This window comes from Petaurus breviceps, unplaced genomic scaffold (genome assembly GCF_028583685.1).
Source record: "Petaurus breviceps papuanus isolate PSGF00001 unplaced genomic scaffold, PetGlider_PUasm1.0 91133, whole genome shotgun sequence".
In the NCBI taxonomy this organism is placed as follows: domain Eukaryota; kingdom Metazoa; phylum Chordata; class Mammalia; order Diprotodontia; family Petauridae; genus Petaurus; species Petaurus breviceps.
In genome coordinates this window covers 72,426,460-72,446,587 of record NW_027187419.1, presented here as the reverse complement: position 1 = coordinate 72,446,587, position 20,128 = coordinate 72,426,460, and the positions used below count along the sequence as shown (strand labels likewise).

Here is a 20,128-nt window from a genome sequence, read left to right as displayed (position 1 = left end):
TTCAGGAGGTCTCAAGCTATTGACAGGGGACATGGCAACTGGTCAGAAAGATTATGGGGGACCCCTGTGCTAGCACTGGTTGTGGGACTGGAGGCTGTTTGGCAAATTTACTGCCTATAACCAGTTCTGAATCAGAGTTCAAGGGCAGAGAGGTACACTTTTGGTCACAAGGGATCAGGGACCCTGAGGAACTGGTTCCAAGGGAGGAGGAGCCCTGAGAAACAAAATCACTTGTGGTCACAAGGGAGCAGGGGCTTTTCCTGGATAAGGATCAGAGTGAGCCTAGATGTGCTATGACCACAACCCCCAAATCACATCACTTTGTAAACACTGAAAACACCCAACTCCCCAGAACTACAGTAAAACAGTAGTGTGAAAAAGCCTGAAGCTTAAGACCGTGAACCTCCCTGCCTCATATTGAGAACAGAACCCAACTTTAACAAAGTTCAAAATCAAGAAATAGGGTGGAAAAATGGGCAAACAACAACAACAAAATGAACCTGACAATAAAATGTTATGATGATGACAGGGAAGATCAAGGCAAATTCAGAAGAGGACAATAATGTGAAAACAATTACAAGCAAAACCTCAAAGGAAAAAAAGTGCAAATTGGACACAAGCCTAATAAGAATTTTTTGAGCTGAAAAATTTGTTGTCAAAATTAAATGAGTGGTAGAGGAAAAATTAGGTAAGAAATTAAAGCAAGGGAAGAAAATTATGAAAAGACAATAGTTTAGTAAAAGGCACAAAAGATACTGAAGAAAATAGTGCCTTAAAAAACAGAATTGTCCAGATAGTAAAAGAAATACAAAAATTCATGTATGGAAAGAACTTAAAAGGAAGAAATGACCAAATGGAAAAAGAGCTTAGTGAAGAAAATAATTTCTTAAAAATTAGAAATGGATAAGTGGAATCTAATGAGTCAATTGAGACATCGAGAAACAGTAAAGTCAGAAGAAAGGAAAAATACAAGAAAATAAATATTTCATGGAAAAACAATCAGGGAAAGATAATTTAAGAATTATTGGACTACCTGAAGGCCATGATTTTTTTAAAAAGAGCCTAAACATCAAATTTTGAGAAATTATCAAGGAAAATTGCCCCCCAAATCCTAGAATCAGAGGGTAAAATAGAAATTGAAAGAATCTACCAATCACCATCCGAAAGAGATCCCAAGGAAGATTTCCAGTAATATAGCCAAATTCTGAAGTTCCCAGGTCAAAGAGAAAATACTTGGCAGCCAGAAAGAAATGTTATGGAGCAACAGTTAGCACCACACAAGATTTAGCAGCTATGACATTAAAGGAGCAGAGGGCTTGGAATATGATATTCTGGAAGGCAAGAGAGATGGGAATATAACCAAAAATAACTTATCCAGAAAAACTAGTATAACCTGCTATAAGGGGGAAAAAATTTAACAAAAAAGATCTTCAAGTATTCCTGATTTAAAAAAAAAACAGAGCTGAAGAGACAATTTGATTTTCAACTTTCAAATAAAAGACTCAAGAGAAACATTAAAAGGTAAACCTGAAAAAGAAATAATAAGGGACTCAATAAGGTTAAAATATTTATATTCCTGCATGGCAAGATGATAACATGTAACTTCTAAAAATTGTATTATTATTAGAATAATTAGAAGGATCCTACATAGAAAGAGAGTGCAGGAGTTGAGTCATATGTTGGAATGATGGAAAAAATGTATAGATGCAAAAGAGGGATGCTCTGGGAGAAGGAAGGAAGCGGAAGAAGGGAGAGGGAAAATTATCCCACATGAAAGAGGCATGTAATGAGGAGCTTTTACAATGGAGGGGAAAGTGGGGGGGGGGGGCAGGGAGGGCAATTCAACAACCTCATTCACATCCAGATTGGTTCAAAGAAGGAAATAAAATACCTACACACAGTCAATTGATAATAGAAATCTATCTTACCCAATGAGAAAGTAGGAGGGGAAAGGGATAAAAAAAGGGGGGAGGGGGATAAAAAGTAAAACAGATTTTTAAAAAGGCAGTGGGCAGAAGCAAAACAAATTTAGGGAAGGGACAGGTTAAAAAGGATAAACAGAAGAAAATAGGGAAATGCACAGTTAGTAGTCATAATTGGGAATGAGATGAACTTACCCAAAAAACAGAAGTGGATAGAAGAATGGATTAGAAACCAGAATCCAGCAATATGTCATTTACAAGAAATACATCTGAAACAGAAAGATACACAGTGTTAAAATAAGAAGCTGGAGATGAATTTGTTGTGCTTCAGCTTAAGTAAAAAAATGCAAGAGTAGCAATCATGATCTCAGACAAAGTAAAAGCAAAAAGAGACTTCATTTAAAAGAGACAAGCAGGGAAACTACATCTTGCTAAAAGAAACCATAGACAATGAAGTAATATCAATACTAAATATATATGCAGCAAATGGCATAGCATCCAAATTCTTAAAGGAAAGGTTAAAATTAATTACAAAAGGAAATAGCAAAACTCTACTACCAAGGGACTCTAGTTTTCCCCTCTCATAGTTAGATGAATCTAATCATTAAATAAATAAGAAAGAAGTTTAGGGGATAAATAGGATTTTAGAAAAGTTAGATATGATAGACCTCTAGAGAAAACTGGAAGGGAATAGAAAGGAGTATATACCTTTTTCACAACTGGTATGGCACCTTCACAAATACTGATCATTGGGGCATAAAAACCTCACAACCAAATTCAGAAAGGCATTAATATTAAATGCACCCTTTTGAGACCATAATGTAATAAGTAGAAATTGTATCCAATAAAGGGCCATGGAGGCATAATTTTAAAATTAACTGGAAATGAAAATACTTAATTCTAAAGAATAAGGGACTAAAAGAACAAATCATGTTGTTCACTTATTTCCAACTCTTCATGACCCCATGGATCATAGCTCACCAGGACTTCCTATGTTCCACTATTTCTTGAAGTCTGTCCAAGTTCATGTTGCTTATTTCCATTACACTATCCATATCATCCTTTGCTGCCCCTTTATCTTTTACCTTCCATTTTTACCAAAATCAGTGTTTTCCAGTAAGTCCTATCTTCTCATTATGTGACCAAAATCTTTAAGCTTCAGTATTTGACTTTCCAGTGAATAGTATAAATTAATTTCTTTTTAAGTATTGATTGATTTGATCTTCTTACTGCCCAAGGGACTCTCAGAAGTCTAAAAGAATAAATCATAATGAGAGAAATAATTATTTCTCTTAATAAGCTATTAAGACTTTTTTTCTTTTTTTCTCACTCAGAAACAAATCCCTGTAGGTTAATAAAGCTACCTTTGAAGGACATTACTGATCTTGCCCCCAGAAATGTACCCCCCACCCCATTTTATCTAGGTGGAATTGTTACTTCCCCAAACTGAAAAAAAAAAAACCTTACAAAGAGAATCTAATCTAGGTGAATTCCAGCCCATTGTGTTCTACACAATTAGGGAGGAGATAGCAGATCAGTTGTCTAGATTGCCCAAGCTGGGAGTGAGTAACATAATCAAAATAGCATCCACCAGCCCCTCATTAGAATAAGTCCACCTCTCATATCATTCGTTATCTCATTAATTATTAATCAATTAGAGTTGATGGTAGCCTGTCAGAAACACCCACTCTTCCAAGGGTATATAAGCATCAAGAGGCCTGCAGGAGGGATCTTTGGTTATGAGAGAAGGCCAAATGACCATCGTTTTATTAATTATTTGCTAGCCATAATTAACAAAATTATTAATTACCCAGAAGCCAAGCCTCTCAGACTTTTGATACATTACAATAGAAACTACAATTTCATTAAGGAAAATGACAACAATAAGAGAGCATTCCAAAATTTGTGAGATGAAACCAAAGCAGGGAAAATTTATATCTCTCAATGTTTACCTCAATAAAATAGAGAAAGAGCAGGGCAATAAATTAGGCATGCAACTAAAATAGCTAGAAAAATAACAAATTAAAATCCCCAATTAAACATCAAAATAGAAGTCCTAAAAATCAAAGGAGACATTAATAAAATTGAAAGTTAAAAAAAAAACCTCAAACTGACAAATAAAACTAGGAGCTAGTTCAATTGATTAATTTGTTTTTGTTTCTTTTTTTAAAGAAGAAAACCAAATTACTAGTATCAAAAATTAAAAGAATGATGGGGCAGCTAGGTGGCAAAGTGAATAGAGCACCAGACCTGAAGTCAGGAGGACCTGAGTTCAAATTCAGTCTCAGACACTTAACACTTACTAGCCATGTGACCTTGGGCAAGTCACTTAACCCCAATTGCCCTCCAAAAAGCAATAAATAAATAAATGAATAAATAAAATGATGACTACACCACCAATGAATAGGAAATTAAAGCAATTAATGATTCTCTTGATCGGCAATAATTTTGCCCAAATACATGCCAGTAAAAATTGATGACCTAAGAGAAATGGATGAATGTTTTCAAAAATATAAATCACTCAAATTAACAAAAGAGGAAATGTAATACTTAAACCTGTTTTAGAAAAAAAAGAGCAAAAACAGAGAAAGAAAACCATAGACCAATTTCCCTAATGAATATTTTAGTAACAATAGTTTCAATAACACTTCTGTAACAAATACAACAAAAATCATATGATTATCTCAATAGATGCAGAAAATGTCTTTGACAAAATACAACAACCATTTCCATGTAAAAAAAAAACACTAGAAAATATAGGAATAAATGGAACCTTTCTTGAAGTGAGAAGTATTATCCATCTAAAACCAAGAGCAAACAGCATCTGTGATGAAGATAAACTTGAAGCCTTCACAGTAAGATCAAGTGAAGAAGCAAGGATATCCATTATCACCACTATTATTCAATATTGTACTACAAATGCTAGCTATAGCAATAAGAAAAAGAAAATGGCTCTCTCTGTCTCCTCTGCTCTGCCAGTAGCTCTTTAGCTTTGCCCCTCACCCCCTGAGAATGTACGCCTGCACCAAGTTCATCTCTACCCCTGCCCTTGTGAGGAGCAGCTATCAGCTGCTGAGTAGACCGCTATCTGCTGTGGTGCTAAAACGGCCCGAGGTTTGGATAGAGGAGAACTTCAGCATTTTGGCAGCATCAGGTCCCTTGACCTCTCATGTCCCCAGATGTGGATTCCAAACTAATGCTGTCTCAAGGGACATTGACACAAAAGCCAAATTTATTGAGGCTGGGGCTGCCACTGTGGGGGGTGGCCAACTCTGGAGCTGGAATTGGGGCTGTGTTTGGAAGTCTCATCATCGGTTATGCCAGGAATCCCTCCCTGAAGCAGCAGCTTTTTTTCCTATGCAATCCTAGGTTTTGCCCTGTCTAAGGCCATGGGGCTCTTTTGCCTGATGGTGACCTTCCTCATCCTCTTTGCCATGTGATGGAGCCATTTATATCCCCCTATGTTTCTGAATGTTCCTCCTCGTCCTCCTGGTCCTTCCATGTCTCTTCCAGCCTGTGTATACCTCCACCTCCATCTTACCAGGCAGCCCTGGAGAAAGCCATGGACTCAGGGTTTGACAGATGGAAGACAAATAAATACTGTATTAATTAAAAAGAAAAAGAAATTGAAGGAATGAAAATAAGCAATGAGGAAACAAAATTATCATTCCTTGCAGATGACATAATGATATACTTAGAGAACCATAGAGAATCATCTGAAAAATAGTTTAAACAGTTAACAACTTCAGCAACATTTCAGGATAGAAAATAAACCCACACAAATCATCAGTATTTCTATATACTACCAACAAAGCCCAGCAGGAAAAGATAGAGAAATTCCATTTAAAATAACTGCAGACAATATAAAATACTTGGGAGTCTACCTGCCTAGACAAGCCCAGGAACAATGTGAACACAATTACAAAACACCTTTCATAAAAATGCAGATCAAAACCATTGGAAAAATATTAATTGCTCATGGGTAGGCTGAACCAATATAATAAAAATGACAGTTCTTCCTAAGTTATTTTACTTATTTAATGCTCTACCAATCAAACTACCAAAAATGATTTTATGAAGTTAGACTAAATAATAAAATTCATCTGGAAGAATAAAAAGTCAAGACTATCAAGGGAATCACTAAAAAAAATGTGAAGGAAGGCAGTCTAATAGTACTAGATATCAAACTATGTTACCAAGCAGTAATCATCAAAACAGTCTGGTACTGGCTAAGAAACAGAGTGGTGAATCAGTTGAATAGGTTAGGCACACAATACACAATAGTAAATGACCATAGCAATCTATTTTTGATGAACATAAAGATCGGAGCTTTTGTGGTAAGAGCTCACCATTTGACAAAAATTGCTGGGCAAAAGAAAAACAATTTGGCAGAAGTGAGGCATAGATCAGAATTTTACTCTATATAGCAAGATGAAGTAAAAATGGATAAATGATTTAGACAAAATGATATCTTAAGTAAATTAAAGGAGCATGGGAAAAATATCAGTCATATCTATGGATAAAGGAAGAGTTTATGACCAAACAGAGAAGGTCAAAGAAATATAATGAATAATTTTGATTATATGAAACTAAAAAACTTTTGCGCAAACAAAACATGCAGATAAAATTAGAAAGAAAATTGGAAACTGAGGGAAAATTTTACAGCGAATTTCTTTAATGAAAATCTCATTTCTCAAATACGTAGGGAACTGAGCCAAATTTCTAAAAATAAAACCTATTCCTTAGTTGACAAATATAGAAGGGATATAAGCATGCAGTTTTCAAAAGAAGACATCAAAGCTATATTTTGCTACATGAAAAAATTCTTTAAATCACTACTGATTAGAGAAATGCAAATTAAAACAACTCTGAGATACTACCTCACACTTATTATATTGGCTAACATGACAGGAAAAAAATGACAAATATTGAAGGGGATGTGGAAAAATTGAGACATATGCATTGCTGGTGGAGTTGTGAACTAGTCCAGCCATTCTAGAGAATAATTTATAACTATGCCAAAAGGCTATCAAATTGTGCATATCTTTTGATGTAGCAATACCACTACTAGGTCCGTATTCCAAAGATCAAAGAAACTGAAAAAGGACTTGTATATACTAAAATAATTATAGAAGCTCTTTTTGTGGTGACAAAGAACTGGAAATTGACAGGATGCCCATCAATTGGGAAATGGTTGAACAAGTGGTGATATATGATTGTGATGGAATACCTGTTGTTCAGTCATTTCAGTCATGTCCAAGTCTAAGACTTCAATTAGGGTTTTCTTAGCAAAGATACTGGGATGGTTTGCTATTTCCTTCTCCAGCTCATTTCACAGATGAGGAACTGAGGCAAACAGGGTTAAATGTCTTGCCCAGGGTGACATAGATAGTAAGTGTCTGAGGCCATATTTCAACTCAGGAAGATAAGTCTTCTTGCAGGCCTGGCCTGCTACCTAACTGCCCATGTAATACTCTTGTTCTATAAAAGTGAGGAGCTAAAAAAAAACTGAGGAGCTAGATGGTTTCAGAAAAACCTGAGAAGACTTATATTAATTGATGCAAATTGTAGTGAGCAGAACCAGGAGAACATTGTTCACAGTAATAGCAATGTTGTAAGAATGATCAACTGAGAAAGATTTAGCTACTCTGCTCAAGACAGTGATCCAAGACAATTCAAAAGGACCCATGGTGAAAAATGCTATCCACATCTAGAGAGAACTGATAAGCTCTGATTACAGATTGAAGGATATGTTTTTTTTAATATTATTTATTTTTGTTTTCATTTGTTTTCTTTTGCAACATGGCAAATATGGAAATATGTTTTGCATGACTTCACATGTAGTTTTTTTTTTTTAAGCAATCGGGGTTAAGTAACTTGCTCAAGTTACACGGCCAGTTATTTCTGGGTGTGGTGCTGAGTATCTGAGCCCGGATTTGATCCAGGTCATCCCGACACTGGAGCCGGTGCTCTTACGCACTGTGCCACCTGGCCACCCCTGCACATGTAGTTTTGATATCAAATTGCACACCTTCTCAAGGAGGAGGGAAGAACAAAAAGGAGGGCATAGGGTTAATGGAATATAAGATATTCCCTGTCCATTAATAGGCCTATGTGATCACATGTGTTCCCTTTTTTCTCTGGAATCAGGGCTATGTTCCCAGGGTGACACAACTAGTAAATGTCTGAGACCATATTTGAACTCGGGAAGATAAGTACACAGGTGTATCAATCACAGATGTCTTGCTGCTTTGAACTTTGGCTCAGTTCACAGTTGTGGCACATCCTGAGTCACACTGCGCCCATATATTGCCTTGGGGGAGGAACTTGCTTGGGAGGAAGCTTGCTTATGGGGAGGCTTGCTTGCAGGAAGGCTTTCACACCTTTTGGTACTGAACCAATTAGACACTGAATCACATGGGTTGTGATGTTTTCTGACTCTGAGCCTATTAGGTGAAAACTATATATACTGGGAGGTTGGTATTTTATTTTGGGACTCACTCATGGGAAGAATGTCTCCTTGTGATCGGCAAGACTCTGGGTAGCTGTTGTTGAGGAGCACCTCCTCCCTGGTGCTCCCTGGTCTGGTGATTTTGTGTCAATTACTTAGTTTAGACAGTTGGAACCCTGCCCACTGGATCTCTTTGCTCATTTCTCTATATTTCTCTGCTAGTATTTTCTCCACGTTCAGGGTGCTGACCTTTCCCCTGAACTAGTGAATGATTTATATATGTTTAATTAAAGTAAGATTGTTGACCCCTTTGAAGCTGTCTTTCCTTTAGAAAAGCAGATCAAAGAACCTGTGCTAGCAGGCCATCCTGGGTGTGCTAGGGTGCTTGCTAATACAGAGGGACAGAATTTTGAACTCAAAATTTTTAAAAATTAATGTTAAAACTTTACATATAATTGGGAAATGTTTAATACAATAAAAAAATATGGTAAAAAGGAAAAAAAAGCTGAAAAATTCATAAAAATCTACCCAACATCTACAAGAATGCAAATGGAAAGAACAACAAAAAAATAAACAGAATAACTTTAATTACACATATACATACATGCATATGTTTGTTTTTGGTGAAGAGAGGAGGAAATGAACCTTCCTTTCTTCTTTGCATAGGTGGGCAACTATGGGATAATGAATGGAACATTGACTATACCATCAGACTTGATTCATGTACTGGTTAATTTTACTCAATTGTTTATTTATTTATTTTTGCTTCTTAAATCTTTGTTGCAAGGAATGGTTTGCTATGTAGGAGAGGAGGCACAAATTTGGAAATGAATATGACTAAAATAAAACAATGCACCAAGAAAAATAAAAGACAAACATCAATAAAGGGGGAAATCAACATTCTCTATACCTTGCAATCATTTTTATTGTTGTAAACATCTACTTTTTTGGAAACTTCTTTTTTACTTTTTTGAATTTTTTGAAAACTTTTTCTAAAAAAGTCTTTATGAAGTAATTTTCACAAGTATGTAATCAATTTTTATTTAAATAACTTTCACAACTATTTTCCACTGTAATAGTATGTCACTGTACTTTATGCTGAGATTTGGGATGTCAACTGAGGCTCTTGATTCAAACAGGGAAGAAGATTCTTAGAAGACTATTGGTCATTTGATATCAGTGAAGGTTCATGGTGACCAACTTTCTTTGTTTACAGTACACTTGTCAACAGGTATCTAAAGGACAAGAAAAAAAAGAATAAGATATAATCATTGTTTGAAGGTAACCAAAACTAGAGTGCATGATAATTCTATATATGTTCATTGTGACTTGACTATTTCACTGATGTGGGAAATCTATCTGAAGGTGAATAGTACAACTCATGTATACCTGATCAACTTATGCAATCATTGTCCATGTCCTTCCATAAATCCATCACAGTGCTATACCCAACATTCTGAGGACCTTCCTCCAGATCTCCTGATATGCTGATACCAATGGAGAATGCAGGTTGCCTAAGGGATATACCACACTCTTGCTGTGTGCCCTTTTACTTTTTTTTCTGGTCATACATTTCTCTGATGACATCCCTTATATTGTGCTTCCCTTTTACAACTAATTTCTCTCCTATAATGAGTTGCAGAATTCTTATACCCACCACATGTATCATGTATCTCCATTAACCTTTAGTTGATTTTCAGTTTGTTTTGTATTTTGGAATCTGTGGTATTTGTTTACTCAAAACCATATACTATCACTTGAATTTCTAAAAAGATAAGCCTTTATATCAGTGAGAAGCTTAGGGACATTAAAAAAAAAGCCTGCAAAATCTCCCAAGAACAATCTGGATGACTCCTCTTCAGTTCTGGTTTCAACGTATTGCCTATTTGCACTGTTAGTAGAAGACAGATATCCTAGTAGACAAGCTCTGTAGGTTGATCATCTAAATGATACATCATGGTCTGGATAATATGCAGTCTTAATGTCCTTGGTTTTTCCTGTGTAGATAATTCAGCTGAACTCAAATAGCCAGTTCTCATTTAGGAGTCTTTGCACTGTTCACAGGCTTGATGCAATCCCTACAATGAATGGTATCTTTAAATAAGAACACCTTGAAGAACTTGCCATCAATAAGGAATTACTCTTCCACTTAGACTATGCATTTAACATCCTTTATGAAACTAGCAATTATATTTAACAAGCATATGTCTCCCTGTTTTATGTCTTGTTTATTTTAGTTATCAGTCATTAAACAAAGTTATCCCAGTTGTTAAATATTTTAAGGAGTTCTTTGAATTAAAAAAAGGCATTTATTAAGTTCTTTCTATATACCAGACACTGTGATAAACACAAGGAATACAAATTTAAAAGTAATAGTATCCTTGCCCTTGAGGAATTACATTATAACAGAAGATAACACATGTAAGAGGATTGACCAGGGAGGAGACTTTGGGTTTGGTGAGTCACAAGGATGGTAACTTATCTATAGGACAATCAATGGACATGTTCTTATTTGAAGGAATGGTTGGTAGCATTGACTTGATTACTGTGCCCAGACTGAGAGATAAAAAGATGGGGGGAGGGAGCAGAGTAAATGTGTCAGGAAAGATGCGAGATGGCCTATGTAAATGACTGGATGGGGTGTGAAGCATGGTCTTGTGTAGAACCGCTAAACTTAATGACTGGATGAGTTTTCATTCATTATTAACTTATATTCCTACTGTACAAAACTGTTATGAGAATGACCTACACACACATTGAAGTCATCCTTGATGATTATGTAAAAAAGGAAACATGCAGGTTTTCAAAAATTATTTTCTACAGCAGACCAACTCTACCATAATACAATTAATTGAAAGTCTTTAGAGGGTACAAGCCTCTACTGTGCTTATCATTTGGTTGATTAGCAAAAAGAAGACTTATATACCTATATACAGCTGTTAACTGCCTCCTGGACTCCAGTCCTGTACTACTGGCTGCCCACTAGACATCTCCAACTGAATGTCCTATAGGTATCTCAAACTTAATATGTCTATAACAGAATGCATATTTCACTTCTCAACTTAGGCCAACTCCAACCTTCCCTATTCTATTTCTGTTGGGTGTATTGCCTTTCTTCTAGTCATTCACTTGGCATTTCCTTTTCTTTCACTTCCTATCAATCTTATCAATTTTACTTCTTCAATCTGTCCCCTTCTCTCCAGTTTAAGCAGCCTGTAGTCTAGTTCTGATATCCATCACTATAGCCTTCTTTCGGTCTCTCTAACTTCAGTCTCTCTCCTCTCCAATTTATACAGATGCCCAAGTGATATTCCTAAAGCAAGGGTCTAATCATGCCACATCTCTGCATTACTTTCTGGGATAACATACAGATTCTTCTGATGGCTACTTAAAACCCATTACAACCTGGCTCCAACATAACTTGCCAGCTTTATTATACATTATTCCCCTTCACATGTTCTTAGAGACAGCCAAACTGGTCTTCTTGCTGCTTCTTACATGTTAGGAGCCTTTATGCAGGCCTCAAATACCCTTTCTCCTCATAACCATTTCTTAAAAAGCTTTAGTTTCCTTCGAAGTTCAGTCCAAATGCTGCCTCCCATAAGTCTTTTCTGATCCCTCCAGTTATTAGCGCCTTCTTATAAAAACTACCCTTATTTATTTTGTATATACTTATATGTGTAATTACTGTATCTCTTGATAGAATGTAAGTTTCTTTTTTTTTTGGGCATTTTGGAGGGGAGAAGACTGGGCAATTGGGGTTAAGTAAATTGTCCAAGGTCACATGGCTTGTAAGTGTTAAGTGTCTGAGGTCAGATTTGAACTCAGGTCCTCCTGACTCCAGGGCCGGAGCTCTATTCACTATGCCATGTAGCCACCCCAGAATGTAAGCATTTTGAGGACAAGAATGGTTTTAATATTTGTCTTTATGTCCTCAGTTGCTAAATAAATGCTTGTCAGTTGGCCGACTTCCATATATATCACCTTGAGTATATCATTCCACTACATATAACTCCTGTGCTTAGAAAATAAAATGGGATGAGATTTCACCCTTTACTTAGAAAATCAAATACAAACTTATCCTATCATTCAAGATTATCCACAATCTGGCTCAAAAAAATTTTCTTTTGAGGGGGAAGACAGGGAAATTGGAGTTAAGTGACTTGCCCAAGGTCATATGGCTAGTAAGTATTAAGTGTCTGAGGCTAGATTTGAACTCAGGTTCTCCTGACTCCAGGGCTGGTGCCCTATTCACTGCCCTACCTAGCCACCCCAACCTAAACTACTTTTCTAGCCATATTTTTTCCAGTTTTCCCTTATTCAAAACCAGTAAGTCACTTCATCTCATTGTCTTAACTCCCCTAAAGATACATCTCTGCCTGCCCTCTCTCAAAGAGATCTCTCAATTTCTCCAACTTAGTGATAGAAGATCAGGCATCAATTTGCATCTTGCTTTTACAATGGCATCTGATTTTGCCTTTAACTTTGCCATTAATCATCTGCCAGGATGGATGTCATCTTTCTCCTCCAAATACAGCCCCTTTTACTAGTTCTCTCAAGCTGACACATCCACAAAATCTTTCTACCCACTTAGACTTCTAATTGCTCAGCTCTTCCTGTTTCAATCAACCTAATAGTCACCTTACTAAATTGAACTCCATACCTATACCCAGGGCCAGCTAATTTCAGCTGCCCATGCCACACTTCCAGATTCTTTTACTCCTTCCCATAGTACTAATTCTCTAACCCTGAATTACCTATGGTCTGTTTCTTTTGGCCCTACTCCTTGGCCATAGAATACTACTGTAGAAGCTAAAGTGTGAGGCATGTAATACACATGTAATAGACAAACAATCAATTGCCAAGTGAGTGAGTGGTACAGGCAATAAATAGGTCAGAATGAAAAGAAATTAATTTGGATTGTAGTAATTGGGGGAAGGTTCATAAAGGAGGTGTGACTTGAGCACTTGAACAAAATGGAATAGTTTTTGGAACAAATTTAAACTAGTTCTCTTACAACCCTTGATTAACATTTACTTATAATTTATGGATTCTAGTTTCATATTTATTTCTTCCTTTTCCCCCTGTATTTTCTGTATATGCCTCTTCCGTTCTCTTTAAGTGTCTTTCCTTTCATTTTGTAAAGTGTCTCTTTTCTCTCTTCATTTAGAAATCCCACTCTCAACTCCCATGATCCTCCCTTAACTAAAATAGAATAAATTTTTGAGCACCTTACATTTATTGTTCCACAGATTTTGAATATTATATACATATACAGTTATAAACATTGCTTTGCCAGTTCATCCTAAGGGCTATAGGACTTTTCTGACTTGCAGCTGAAACCTTTCATATGTGTTATCTTCCTCCATTAGAATATGAGCTTCCTGAGAGTTGGAACTTGTCTTATTTTTCTATTTGTATTCCCAGTGCTTAGCACATAGCAGGCACTTAAGAAATACTTCATTAATTCATTATGTAACCCCAGTCCCAAAGCAAATTAGCATGGCACTGTCTCCTAATTGTGGAGATGAATGCCCTGCCATGTATGAGGGGTGGATGGAGTTAGAGAGAAAATTTCAGTCTTCAAATAATCTTTGAGTCACTCCAAGTTGTTTGGGTACTTCTGGCTTCCAGTTTTGAGAGAGAAGATGGCAGAGGTAGATCCTTCAGGTTACTGAAGGAAGACTCTGGAAAGACATGAGTAGAACTGGTAGTCTCTGATATGTCCCTATCCCCAGCCTGCTACTCTAGAGACTTTGGGAAGTTTTCCCTTGGATGGAATCTAGAACTCTCTTTCTTGTTGAGCTGAGTTACCTCAGTCTCACAGAGAGAACTTCACTCTGTGTTGTCTGGTATATATTTTTCTCCTATGTATACCTTCTTTGATTTCTGTTTGCTACCTATCTGGATATGTGGGTTTTCTTTGATAATTCCTTAATGGAATTATCAAATTGTGGAACTAATATTTGGTGGAGGGAGTACTGATGCGTGATTTTTTTGTTTGCAGATGATTGTGCACTCAGTGCAGCCTCTGAGATTGAGATGCAGCAACCTATTGGTCTAACAGTTAACACCAAGAAAACAGAGAGGTTTTCCACTAGCCATTATTACACTATCCATATGTGGAACCATCAGTTTCAGCAAATGAAGAAATTTTGAATGCTATGGATAAGTTCACTTACTTTGGCAGTATATTTTCCAGGGATGCACACATAGATAATGCACTGTCAGAGCTAGCTTAGTGTTTGGGAGTCTCTGAAGGAAAGTGTGGGAAAGAAGAGATATTAGACTGCCTACCAAAGTGAAGGTCAAAGAGCTATTGTGCTGACCTCATTGTTGAATACCTGTGAAACCTGTACAGTATACCAACACCACCAGGAAACTGAATTGCTTCTATTTGAATTGCCCTCAGGACTATTCTGAAGATCACCTAGCAAGATAATGTACCAAACACTGAGGTCCTTTCATGAGCTGAACTGCAAAGCATTCAAACCAGACAGCACAACTCTGACCACATTTGTCTAAATAACTATTTTGTGGAGAACCCACACAAAGCATGTTTTCACATGGAGGTCAGAAGAAACAATACAAGGACACTAACGGTCTCTCTGAAAAACTGTGGAATCAATTGTGAGATATGGGAGACGCTGGCACAGGACCACCCAGCTTGGCATGCCCTCATCAAAGAATGTGCCGTGCTTTATGAGCAAGGCAGAATTGTAGTAGCTCAAAATAAATGTGAGATGTGCAAATCTAGAGACATCTCTACTCCAAATGTGCATACAATTTGTGCCCAACCTGTGGCAGAGCCTTCCAAGCTCATATGGGTTTGATCAGCCACAGTTGGCTAATTTGACTTTAACATAATGATGTCATTTTGGTCCTCTTTGAGCATGAAGGACAACTACTAAATAATTTCTAGCCTGGTATCCTCTCTCTTTGAAGAAGTCAGAGGTATCTTGAGAAATAGGAATTTTATTTAGTTCTTTCGAGAAGGGGGTGTCCCTTCCACCAGTATGAACCAGCAGAATGAGGCATATTACAAAAGACAGAATAAGAATTTATACCCTAAAGCAGTCAAGTCCCCTTCCCCCACCCCTGCTGTCCTTTCTCCCATTGGCTGGGAGGCAGGCTCTCAGTCTTGGCGAGAAATCTAACCCAATGGTGGATAACAAAGAAGCCCACCACTATGTCCTGTTGACTGGGAGGTGGGACAGGGAGCTAAGGTATTGTTTATGTCCTTATTTGGTAAGACTCTAAAGCAAGGGAGGGAAAAAGGTCACAAGCAAGGGTGGAGGTTGGAAACTCCTGAAGGGGCCTAATGCTGATAAAACAAGGGTGGAGGTCCAAAGATCCTTGAAGGGGGCCTAATGCTGATGTGGCAGTAGTAAAGAGAGGGGGGAGGGTAAATCCTAAATTCCAGCTTGCTTCCACAAAACTTATGGCCTGGGAAGTTTTCATCTTTCTCAGAAGGGAGAGAGGAAAAGAGGATAGAGGGAGCTGTTCTGCCTCTCTTCCATGCTAGATGTGGTGGATAGCCCTCCTTACAATTCATTGAAAGTATTTGAATCAATAAGGCCCATATGCTTTCAGGAATGGAAGTTGAGCCATATACCAGAAAGATCACCCCATTTGGAGTCAGAAGACCTGGACTACCTGCCTGAGCCTCAGTTTCCTTCTCAGCAAAATAGGGAGCACTCGGCTCTGCCCTCCTCTCACTTGTTCAAGCACCAACCACTGAAATGTGCAACACATACCAAGCATCAACTGCTCCCAGATTAGTATACATTTGTTTCCTCTGTATCTGGTTTGTAAGCTCCTTGTGGCCAGGATTCATCTATCTCTTTCCCCCACCTTCACAGGCTGCCAAAGGAGATCAATTAACACGCACAGGGGTGAGAGGTTGGGGAAAAGCAGGAGGTTGGACTGTATGAAATTGGTCTTTGGGCTACAGAAAGTCCTAATCTTAACGAAACTGCTCAGGATGAAGGAAAATGACCTTTGCTCTATAACAGCCAGGAAGGTCGCAGTCTCTCTCTCTTCTTTCTTAAAGGCAGTTAAGTAACTAGACCAAGGTCACCCAACAGCTGTGTGGCCCCTGGGGAGAGGGATGGGTAGGGAGAGGAGTGGCCCCTCAGGAAAGAATGCTTCCCCGGCAATTTCTCGAGATTGGTTCTAGAATCCTCTAAGTCAGTCAAACTGACGCCGGTGGTCGCCAATCACAGGCCGAAAGGCGGGGCCGTATTGTTCTGCTTCACCAATCAGAGAAAGCTATCGAATGTCCCCGAGCCCAGAACTCTAGGGCTGTCCGGTCATTCTCTCAGACTTGGCGGATCTTCATGGAGACGTCGCGGGAGAGTTTGGCTGTCCTGTGGCATTTCTCGCTGTACTCGGAATCCACCCTTCCTTTAGCCTACGGACCCCCTTCTCGGCCGCCCCTGTCCGATGCTTCCCGTCGTCCAGGCTCTTGCATCCCCGGGGGAGTTTCCCCGGGGGCTGGGGAGCGGTGTCTGCGGTTCCTCAGGTCCCTCCTGCCGGAGTTGGGAGGGTCCCAGCAACGTGACTATGGAGCCCGGCGCTGGCCATAGTGACGGCGCTGCTTCAGCTGGGAGGCTTCCCCAGGCTTCGCCCCGCGTTCGCCTTTCCAAAACGGCCCTTCAACCAAAAAGGTGCGGCAGCCTAGTGAGCTCAAATTATGGGGGAAGGAAGGGGGGACACCCTGTGCAATTGGACCACAGACCGCCTTAGATTGGAGTTACTGGAGGAAACTCGATTGAAGTGAGTTGGAAAGAAATGAGGACCAAGTGCCCAAAGGGAGTCCCGAGAGAGCTAGGCCCTCCCAAGCCACCTGTGCCTCGGAGGTAGCTGGGCTGGTCGCTGCCGGCAGAGCTCCCTCATGCTTTATTCCTAGTGAAAATGCCCCCATGCAAATACCTTAGTGCTGCGTAAGCCCCTCCTATGGTCCCTCTCCCACCCCCACCCCCGTCCTCATCCCTGCCGGTGGCTAAGAGTCTGCAGAAGACCCACGTCCAAATCCCCAGTAGCTCGAGCGGCGGACCTAGAGAAATTCGCTTTACCCACTCTGGGACTCAGTTTTCCCGTCTGAAAAGTGAGAGCTTTAGACCAAGATGAACTTTAGTAAGGTCCCCCACCAGCCTTCAGTCTTGTAACGCCCACGTGAATGTCTCCTTTCTACCTAGGCATTAATAGATTGAGATGACCTAAAATGAATGAAACCATTGAACGGCGCATATCCTTTGAATGCGAAATATTTTCACTGCCCTGGAACTAATGGCCCTATTTTACACAATTGCAACTTTGAACTGGGAGAATTTCGGGGGATTCATTCGCACTAATGGGAATTGAGCTGTTTTATACCCTGGAACCAACTTCGTTATCTCACACAATTGTTACTTTCTGTAGGTCGAATTTCAATACCTATATCCACTTGGGGATTCATGCTCACTAACCAGAATCAGGGTATATATGTCCAGGAACTAATTACCGTGATCCAATTATAGTGTCTAATAGTGCTAATTTCTATACTTGTGGACGGGGAGGAAATTCATTATACTTACTAATTTTAGGAACAGAATAGATACAGATCTCGTATATATTGGATATCCTATATATAATGTATTTGTATATACATATACATACATATATACATATGTGTGTAGGGATGTATGTATGCCTATCCATGGGAAATGAAAAAATCACCAAGTGAAATAGTATAGAGGGAGAAGAAAAGCCTGGGACTGAATCTTGGGGGACACCTACCATTAGCAAACAAGACCCAGGTGAAGATTCAGCAAAGGAACAAAGAATCAGGCTAGAAGAGTTCCATGGAAACCTAGGAAGAAGGTAGTATCAAGGAAAAGAGGGTGTTTGACAGTGTCAGAAGCAGCAAAAAAAAAAAAAATGTCAAGAAGGCTGAGGACCGAGAAAAAGGACATTAGATTTAGCAATTAAGAAGTCACTGGTAACTTTGGAGAGAGAGTTTGGGTTGAATCGATGAGTTTAGAAGCCAGACAGTAGAGAATTAAGAAAAGAATGGGAAAAGGAAACAGAGTCACTGAATGTAGACAGCCTTCTCGAGGAGAAAGAGAAGGGACATATGAAATTATAGTAGGGATGAATGGATTAAGTTGAGGGGTTTTGGAAGGTGGAGGAGGAGATGGGCATGTTTGTAGGCAGTAGGCAAGCAGCCAGTAGACAGGAAGAGAGGGAAGATAAATGATAATGGGGGTAATAGTGCCTATAATTTAATGGAGAAGACAGTCTGGAATGGGATTACATGGGTGGGGAGCTAGGGGTTGGGGTTTGCCTTGGCAAGGAGAAGGGCTACTTCTTCATGTGAGACAAGTGAAGGAGAAAATAGTGCCAGAAGACATCTGGAGATATGAGATAACTGGAGAGGTAGGAGCTCTTGAATGACCTCATTTTTTTCATCAAATATGAAGTAAGGTTTTCAACTGAAAGGGGAAAGGGAATAGGAGCAATGTATATTTTAAAGAGGAATGAAAAGCTTTGGAAGAGGTGCTGTGCTGAGTGGGATAGTGAGTTAATTGGGGTGGTATAAAAGGATTGACCTGCCATATTGAAGGCCCAGTTGAGATTATGTAATGTAAATTTGTAGTGGATCCAATAAGCACAACTTAGCGTGCTTATTTTTCTCCATCTTTGTTCAGCGGCATCTGAAGGCAGCAGATGGTGGAAATATTCCAAGCCTAGGTCATGGCAAAGTAAGAACAGAGCCCACAAAAGAGTAAAGATAGTAAAGGGAAGACAAGAGTGATGGCCTTAGATTAAATTACAACACTATGCCGACTATGTGTACTGTAAATTCTTATCATCTAGTCTCAACTGCCACTCATTGGTACATGGAAAATGTTTTTTATTCTTCCTTGATGACTATTTTAGCTCTCCTCAGCAGCCTTCCCAATCCTTTCCTTTTTCTAATGTCTCCTCTATCACCATTTCTACACAGATGTTCTCATCTAGTTTACTGAGAAAATAGAGGCTGTCTGTCATGAACTCCTACTCTATTACTCTGTACCTCAAAACTTTTCTATATATTCATTCATCCTCTCTTCCTTTACTACTCAACTCTTAGGAAGACATTGCCACCCTTCTTTCCATGACCAACACTTTTATCTGTGTCTTCAATCCCATTCCCTATGCTTCTCATCAGTAGCTTCCTAATTACTTTCCCTGCCTTCAATTTTATCTGGTTTGCATTACATATTTATTCCACTCCAGGGTGTACCAAAGTGATATGCCTAAAGAATACTAGTATTCTTTATAAAGAATCTAGTATGTTTCTTCCTTGATCAAGAAACCCACTTGGCTAACTAGAGTGCCTCTAGGAACAAATACAAACCATTCCTTTGCTTTGTATTTAAAATATCTGCTACCCAGTATGGTTATCAAATTCCTACCACCTACTTCATATTTTCAGAGTCCCTGTGATATTCGATTACTGACTATTGTTGTTCAGTTGTTTTCAGTCATATTCGACTCTTCATAACCCCATTTGGGATTTTCTTGGAAGATTGACTATAGTGGTTTGCCTTTTCCTTCTCTAGCTCATTTTACAGCTGGGGAAACTGAGGCAAATTGGGGTAAGTGAGTTGCCCAGGGTCTGTATCAGCAATGCCATATTCACAATGCCTATGGAGATTACAAATATGCTGATATAATTATCCATTACAAAATACATCATGCTTGCCATATGGGGAAATAAACTAGAAAA

At 38.7% G+C, this 20,128-nt stretch overlaps 1 protein-coding gene and 1 pseudogene across 5 annotated transcripts in view; both read left to right on the top strand.

Annotated features, from left to right (window-relative positions):
- The first annotated feature begins 4,871 nt into the window (after positions 1 to 4,871).
- Positions 4,872 to 5,362, top strand: LOC138155012 (ATP synthase F(0) complex subunit C2, mitochondrial pseudogene; annotated as a pseudogene).
- An 11,293-nt stretch (positions 5,363 to 16,655) lies between these two features.
- CCDC169 (coiled-coil domain containing 169) overlaps positions 16,656 to 20,128 on the top strand; it is a 98,644-nt gene continuing 95,171 nt past the window's right edge. For all 5 annotated transcript variants that reach the window (XM_069079706.1, XM_069079703.1, XM_069079702.1 and 2 more), the window contains exon 1: positions 16,656 to 17,042. In XM_069079706.1, coding sequence (XP_068935807.1) covers positions 16,819 to 17,042 — 224 coding nt within the window. In that variant the 5' untranslated portion in view covers positions 16,656 to 16,818. The remainder of the gene's footprint in view (positions 17,043 to 20,128) is intronic.